A 7,886-nucleotide genomic window follows, 5' to 3' on the forward strand; every position below is an offset into this window, starting at 1 on the left:
TTTTAACTCAAAAATTACTTTAATTATATGCAATATTGATAATACTTTTTTATTAACTCAAATAAATATTATCGGAGTTGTTGATGAACTAATATTCTCCGAGACTAAGACAAACTTAAAAAAAGTCAGCTTCAACATGAAGAATCTTAGGTGTTTTTCTATATTGTTATCATTAATGTTGCTTTATTTATTTATATAAATGTTTCTAATTTTTCTTACTTAATTTTTAAAAATTAAGCAACATTGATGTTATTAGTTGTACTCTTTGGAAAGTCATGCAACAAAATATATTAACCACTTCAATAATAGATTAATATATGCATCCATGATTATTAGCCTAACACATGTCAGAATCAAAGAATCACAAAGTCATAATAATTTTTAAAACTTGCATGTGTTAATCAAATTAAATATCCTCTATTTCTATGACTTATTTACATTACTATTTTATCCTTAGTTAAGTAAATATCTACCATCCTTTTGTAATTCATGGTGTGGCTCAAAATTGTTGATAAATGAATAAATTTCAAATATATATAAGTTCAGAAACAGATACTATTTGTTTACGAACAAATATTTATAAAATTAACATTTGAATGTAGAATTATAACCTTGATTATACTTTTTTCAAATATAGTTTTCAGGCAATTTAATATTGTGAGACATTAAGTTAAGGTATAAGTGTAGTAAAAAAAGAAATAAAAATATAGTTTTTACGCAATTATATATGGCAATTTAAAGTGTACAAAGTAAAAATGATAGAAGATATTAATATATGATAATGATGATAAAACTTTAATGTCAACAACAAATGTTGTTTATAATAAACTTTTCCAAAACTTATAACATATATTTTACTTTTACTTTAAGATTCATATACTACATTATTATTATTTTTCCTAAACTCTAATGTGTCATTTATTTCAACTTTATGAGTTTAAATACAAACTAACAAAGTTAAGGTTATACTTAATGATATTTATCATAAAATATATTAATTATTTACACAATATTATAACATAACAATATTTTCTTTCTTTTTCATTATACAACTTTAAAATTTAATTCTTTAAATTTCTACCACCAATAAAACATATCAACCGGTGTCGGATCCTACTAGTATTAATCTAAAAGCGGAACCATCTCGTTTATTGAAACGCAAGAGGAGAAAAGGGCTCTCAATTTCGCCACCGATTACTTCGCCTCGTCACTGGTGAGTTCTATCCTTCATTTGCCCTAATTTGCATTAGATTCGACCTTCATAGGCTTCAGATTCGACTTCAATACCAATCCACATATAGTTCCTTTCTTCTTAGATTCTTTAGATTTCCAATAATAATTGCTTTTGTACCAGGATACTGTCAATTCTACCAAAACCTTTTGCAATTTTGTGTTTCAATTTTTTGTTTAAAATCTTGATAATTACGAAATTGATTTTTTTTCTTTTGGTTTTTTTTAATGTTTTTCATTGAAACACAATTCTCTCATTTTGGTTCAGAACCTCAAATTGATTTTCTCGTACTAGTTTGTGGTTCTTTTGCAAACTGATCCCTTTAAGGAATGGGCCGAATTTTTACATACTTTTTGAGTAAAAGAAAAGAAGAATAATTGGATATGTATACTCACTTATATGTCACTTATATGAATGAGTTATAAGAAACAAGAAATTTTTTTATCTTGGATATTTCTTCTATGGTGAAACAAAAGTTGATTTAAACCTACAAGAAACAATACTAGAAATGATTGTGCAGAGAGTTACAAAAAACCTACTGAACATATCCATAGTGAACCAATATTTGACAAGGGTAATGTACCTCGTACTACATACCCGTACTAAAGAGAATCACATATCAAGTGACTATAGCGTTTTCCCTGATATATGATTGTGAGGGTGAGCCAACGTGAAGGTGATGGTTTCAAATATTAGAAACAACCTATTCACTTGCAAGGTTAAGACTGAGTACATTTACTCTTTTCGGAACCCACCATGCGGGAGCGTCGTGCATTTTTGTTTGTTTGTATATGATGGTGAGTGACTTGATGAGTGCTGTATTGTTACATATTTTCTTGGGTGATAAAAATAAATAAATAAAAATATAGACTTGAATTTCTATGTTTATGTGGGCTTTTGCATGGACTTATTGCTTATTAGTATTTTGATTGATTCCTTTTGAATTCTTTATAGGGCTTGATTATGACTTACTGGTAATTTGAAACCATAATTTTGTGTTTTCATTCACATGCTCACATGCACTAGATAGAAAGTTGGGGTAGCACCAAATGTAGAGAAGTTGGTTTGTGAACATGGGTAGAAGCCAATGAATTAGAGGTAGAGGGAGACAACGAAAAGTTATAGGCGGAACCATTAACAAGGATTTAAGGGTGTTTGGAAGTGCTTACATGGAGCCTATTTGGGCTAATAAGAACACCCTATGGAAATAATTTATAAAAAATGCTTATGGTCGTCCTATAAGCTTTTTTTAGCTTATTTCAATAAGCTTATTAGAGAAGCTTATGAACATAAGCTCTTTCAGGTTAGTTTAGAAAAGCTTATTCAGCAAGTGCTTTACTAAACTTGTGAGTTTACCCAAATGAGCATTTAGAGTAACTGCTTCGTTGATAGACATGATTTACAATAGAATATTATGGTTGTTGTCATCGTCATTGTTTTTGTTCTATACTTGTACTCATGCTCAGATTTCGTTGCTTAACCGCACAGTTAATATCAAATTGCTCTTACATTATTTTATTTGACAATACCCAGCTATAGACAATTTGATTGACACTAACCGAGATTGTTTTGCTGTGAAACTTTGGAACTACTGACAGGTAAGCATGAGGGGCATTCTTTCTTTGAGGAGAGCAGCCTTGGTTCGGCAACATAGTGAGAAGTTGGGCAATGGTTTCAGATTATTTAGCACCCAGGGTGCTTCATCTGCTAGTACACCACAGCCACCACCACCACCTCCACCTCCAGAGAAAACCCATTTTGGTGGTCTTAAGGATGAGGACAGGATTTTTACTAACTTATATGGGTTGCATGATCCATTTCTCAAAGGTGCCATGAAACGTGGTGATTGGCATCGAACTAAAGATTTGGTACTTAAGGGCACTGATTGGATTGTGAGTGAAATGAAGAAGTCTGGCCTCCGTGGTCGTGGTGGTGCTGGTTTTCCTTCTGGCCTCAAATGGTCGTTTATGCCAAAAGTATCTGATGGCCGCCCTTCCTATCTTGTTGTTAATGCTGATGAGAGTGAACCTGGAACTTGCAAAGACAGGGAAATTATGAGGCATGACCCACATAAATTGCTAGAAGGTTGTTTGATTGCTGGAGTGGGAATGAGGGCTAGTGCTGCTTATATCTACATCAGGGGTGAATATGTAAATGAACGTCTAAATCTTGAAAAGGCTAGGCAAGAGGCTTATGCAGCTGGTTTATTGGGTAAGAATGCGTGTGGCTCAGGCTATGATTTTGATGTTCATATCCACTTTGGTGCTGGTGCTTACATTTGTGGTGAGGAGACAGCTCTTTTGGAGAGCCTGGAAGGGAAGCAAGGGAAACCAAGACTAAAACCACCATTCCCAGCCAATGCAGGATTGTATGGCTGTCCCACCACTGTTACGAATGTTGAAACTGTGGCTGTTTCTCCAACCATTCTAAGGCGTGGCCCTGAATGGTTTGCCAGTTTTGGTAGGAAGAACAATGCGGGGACAAAATTGTACTGTGTGTCGGGTCATGTGAACAAGCCTTGCACTGTTGAGGAGGAAATGAGTATACCACTGAAGGAGTTGATAGAGAGGCACTGTGGAGGTGTTAGAGGAGGATGGGATAATTTGCTTGCAATAATTCCAGGAGGATCATCTGTTCCACTTATTCCAAAGCATGTATGTGATGATGTTTTGATGGATTATGATGCATTGAAGGCTGCCCAGTCAGGGTTGGGGACTGCAGCTGTGATTGTGATGGATAAGTCTACTGATATTGTCGATGCTATTGCAAGGCTTTCTTATTTCTACAAGCATGAGAGCTGTGGGCAGTGCACACCTTGCAGAGAGGGAACGGGATGGCTTTGGTTGATCATGGAAAGGATGAAAGTTGGGAATGCTAAGCTAGAAGAAATTGATATGCTTCAGGAGGTGACTAAGCAAATTGAAGGGCACACAATCTGTGCATTGGGTGATGCTGCTGCGTGGCCTGTGCAGGGTCTTATCAGGCATTTTAGGCCAGAGCTTGAGAGAAGGATTAGAGAGCATGCAGAAAGGGAGTTGCGGGAGGCTACTGCTTAGGGTTATCTAAAGGTTGTTTCTTAAACTTTTCCTCGCCATTTTTAAAATTCACTTATGGAACTTTATTTTCCCCTTTCGATTTTATAAGTGATCAAGTTTGAAAGAGAAGATAAACATAAAATAGAAGTAGAGGAAAGAAATGTATCAACTCTTAAAAGGGGGTTAAAACTTAAATTACATTTTCCGAAAAAATAGATCCATTAAAATCATGACCATAAGTGAGTCCATAAATATACTCCCGAAAAATGAGTTGGGTATAGGAAGTGCTGTTGGTGAGAGATATCTGTTCTAAATATACTTGATATTCCTCCTTTTTGACATTCAATTTGGTATGAACTTGGCATTTGGTTCATAACCAGCCATCTGATTACCGAAATGGGGTAGTATATTATCCAAATAAAGTGATAGATGCTGTGTGACAAATTCTTCTCACCTCTTTCAAGGGCATGGCTTGTGAATTAGCTAGCCTAATGAAAGTCTCAGTGTTTTTACTACATTCTTTTGAAAGTAATTTGATAAAAGCAAATATTTATCAGAAAGAGTGAAAGGTTGTTCCTTGAAACTTGTTATTTTGTAGAATGTTTAGGACTGCCGCTTATTATAATGTGAAAAACTTCAATGAACCTATTTTGGTTCGGTGACATATTTTCTATATTTAGAGTTTCGGCCTTGGAGATTTTATACAAACTGCACATGGGTTTCTTTCGAAACTCGTGTAATTTGAATTGAATATTTCTTTTTCTCAGCTTTGATTTGTGTAACAATGGGATTCAGTTCTAATTGAAACATATTGCTAAATGAACTATTTTTGTGTGGTATTCTTTAGTTGGCATATGGACTCGAAGTTTTAATATCTAGAGTTATTTGAGAACAACATATTTTGAGCACATTTTTGTTTCAGTCTTTTGTTGCCCTAGTAGTGTTCGCTTTAGGTATTTTTTTTTTACATTTTAGGCTCTATATTTCTGTTTTTATTAATGTAATGCTTATTGACCACTTGGAAAATGTCAGACCACGTCAGACTTTGCCTTAAACAAATCTAACCTATATAACATGTAAGAGTCTGGGCCTGACATGTTTAAAAAAAATTTCAAAGCCTAGGCCCGACCTGTTTAAAAGTTTGGCCTGACCTGTTAGCTTGTTTAAAAGCCTGTTATACTATATAATCTTGAAATAGGTCATTATGTCTATATTTAAATAAGTTAAAATTCCTACTTTTAATTAGACTCTTCTAACCCTAACAATTAAATTATATTTTTATATTAATATTATATATGTATAATAATATTACTTATATTAAAATTGTATAATATGAACATATTACATAATATAACTAAATAGGTCGGTCTGTTAGGTTCAATAGGCCTTTTGAATGGTCTCACCTATTAAAGTAAATAGGCTTTTCAAAAGTCTAGCATAGGCCTGTTATAGGCCAGGTAATAAGCAGCCAGACCTAATTCCATCCTTATTATTGACCACAAAAGTTGACCTTAAAATACTGAATGTTCTACAGATTTATTGTTCAAGAAGATGGCATAATTGCAATTGGGTTTAGATTGATTCCATCTAAATATTTAAACATGAAATAAATTTATACTTCCATATTGACAATGCTGAAAGTTATCATCATATCAAGGGAAGCGGTTTTATTATATGATGCCTGGCCTATCTTTGCATTTGAACTGTATTATCAGTTTGTTTGTAATTAATTTCTGTTACAATGTGTAGGGGGTAGCAAGAATTGAAATAAGGAAATGTCTCTCATTTTGGGAAGAGGTGGCTCAAGTTTCTGTTGCTTTATCTGTACTTCGATTGAATTTTATGATGTATCAATTATGGCCGAAACATACCACATAAACCATCTTGGCGAGTATACAATGTGTTGGCCAAACATGTTATTTAACTCATTTTCATGTAATTTGTCAATAATATCAATACAATGTCATTAATTTTGAAAAACTATTGATTATCATGTTTTTTGTTTATCAATGAATGATGATGGACAATGTCCACCACATGGCCATTGCTTTGTTTGATCTAGGATTGACTGTTCATCTAAGATAAAGCTTTTCTGAAGAACATGTTTTTCCTTGGAAACCTTCCACAACTCACTTCTATGTAGTCTGTTAAAACATGTATAGGTTGTCCAAAGTTATTGTCCTTTCGTCTATACAGGAATACCTTGTGCCGCAAAAAGTGTGTCACTCCATGTGACATTGCTTGTGTTGAGTGAGAAAATTACTTAATTATTAAACTTTTAACTTAAAAACATTTTTTTTCAACCAATCATAAAGAGTGACACTTTTTCGGATAGAAGATGTAATTCTCACCACCATTTGTTTATTTTTTTTTTCTCAATACTTTGTTATGTGCTCTTGTCTTTGTTTCTTCTACCTTGTACCAGACAAAAGATCTTGTATGAAGTCTGTTAAACCATGTATGCTCTAAAACTTGTTCAAAGTTATTGTGCTGCCTTCAAGATCACTATTTGCTTTTTTTTTTCTCTAGGCACCCTTCCTCTTACTGTAGTTCTCAAACTATGTAGGTTATTGTTTTTGTTTCTTTCATTGATTGTTGCAAACAATAGTATAAAACTAAAACAGGAAATTTTGATAAACTGCTGTAAATATTTTAACATTGAAGTGGATGTCCATAAACCAAATATTTGGAATTCATAAACCTTTAGACATTGAGTTTCATATCCCTTATTAGAGTTTGTGGTATTTAGTTATTCTTTTGTAACTCATGGTTTTCCTCGTACAGAGAGGTTTTGGATGCCATCATGTAGAGACAAGTGAATGGAACTATTCTTGGCAAATGGATGAATTGAGGGAATATGGTTATATTGTTCAATTCATTAATATCCAAATTTAATAGATGAATTTAAATTCATCCATGAATCTATTTTAATGGATTAAATGAATATCAATTTATTTGATTTTCTTTAAATGAAACTAAAAACACTTTTGAAAAAAAATGTTATTTTAAAAATCAATATTTTAATAAAGCATTTTAAAATGAAGTTTTATTAAAGAATCTACTTTTTTTTTAAAATCACCTTTAAATCTAAAAAGTGCTTTTTAATTTTTTAAATATCATTTTTTGTAACACTTTCCAAAAATGTTTGAGGTTATATGTATAATTAGGACTGACAATGAATCAAACTAACTCGGTATTCGTTCGAAACTCGATTCGTTATTTAGCTTGATAAACTTGGTTCATGAACCAAATGAGTAAATTTGAGCTGGAAATTGAGCTCGTTAAATAAACGAACTAAACTCGAGTTAGATACAGTTTAACTCGTTAGGTTCATGAATTAGCTCGATATATATAAAAACTATTTTTATGTTTATTATAACACATACATTATTTTTTGTATTTATTATTATTATATATATAAAGATGGTTATATTTATATATATAATTTTTTTGTAGTTTTTTTAAAAAATTTAATTAACTATTTAAGTTGTCCAAATGAACCAATCGAACTGAGCCGAACAGTTTGCGAACTTTAACCGAACCGAACTCGAGCTAAAAAATAACTCGTATTGAACTCGAGTCAAGTTTCGAGCCGAACCAATCCTTATCGAGCTGAACCG

The 7,886-nt window shown here is 32.6% G+C and overlaps 1 protein-coding gene across 4 annotated transcripts; it reads left to right on the top strand.

Annotated features, from left to right (window-relative positions):
- Positions 1,110 to 6,302, top strand: LOC109325639 (NADH dehydrogenase [ubiquinone] flavoprotein 1, mitochondrial-like). 4 transcript variants are annotated; one of them, XM_019558114.1, is made up of 3 exons: positions 1,110 to 1,213; positions 2,830 to 4,318; positions 6,013 to 6,302. In XM_019558114.1, exon 2 carries the CDS (start codon positions 2,836 to 2,838, stop codon positions 4,285 to 4,287), a length of 1,452 nt encoding a protein of 483 aa, XP_019413659.1. In that variant the 5' UTR covers positions 1,110 to 1,213; positions 2,830 to 2,835; the 3' UTR covers positions 4,288 to 4,318; positions 6,013 to 6,302. The 4 variants fall into 4 exon arrangements, with proteins under 4 accessions (XP_019413659.1, XP_019413658.1, XP_019413660.1 ...); XM_019558113.1 differs by having other exon boundaries at positions 2,830 to 4,300; positions 6,009 to 6,302; XM_019558115.1 differs by having other exon boundaries at positions 2,830 to 4,299; positions 6,016 to 6,302.

Source organism: Lupinus angustifolius, chromosome LG13 (genome assembly GCF_001865875.1).
Source record: "Lupinus angustifolius cultivar Tanjil chromosome LG13, LupAngTanjil_v1.0, whole genome shotgun sequence".
NCBI lineage: Eukaryota > Viridiplantae > Streptophyta > Magnoliopsida > Fabales > Fabaceae > Lupinus > Lupinus angustifolius.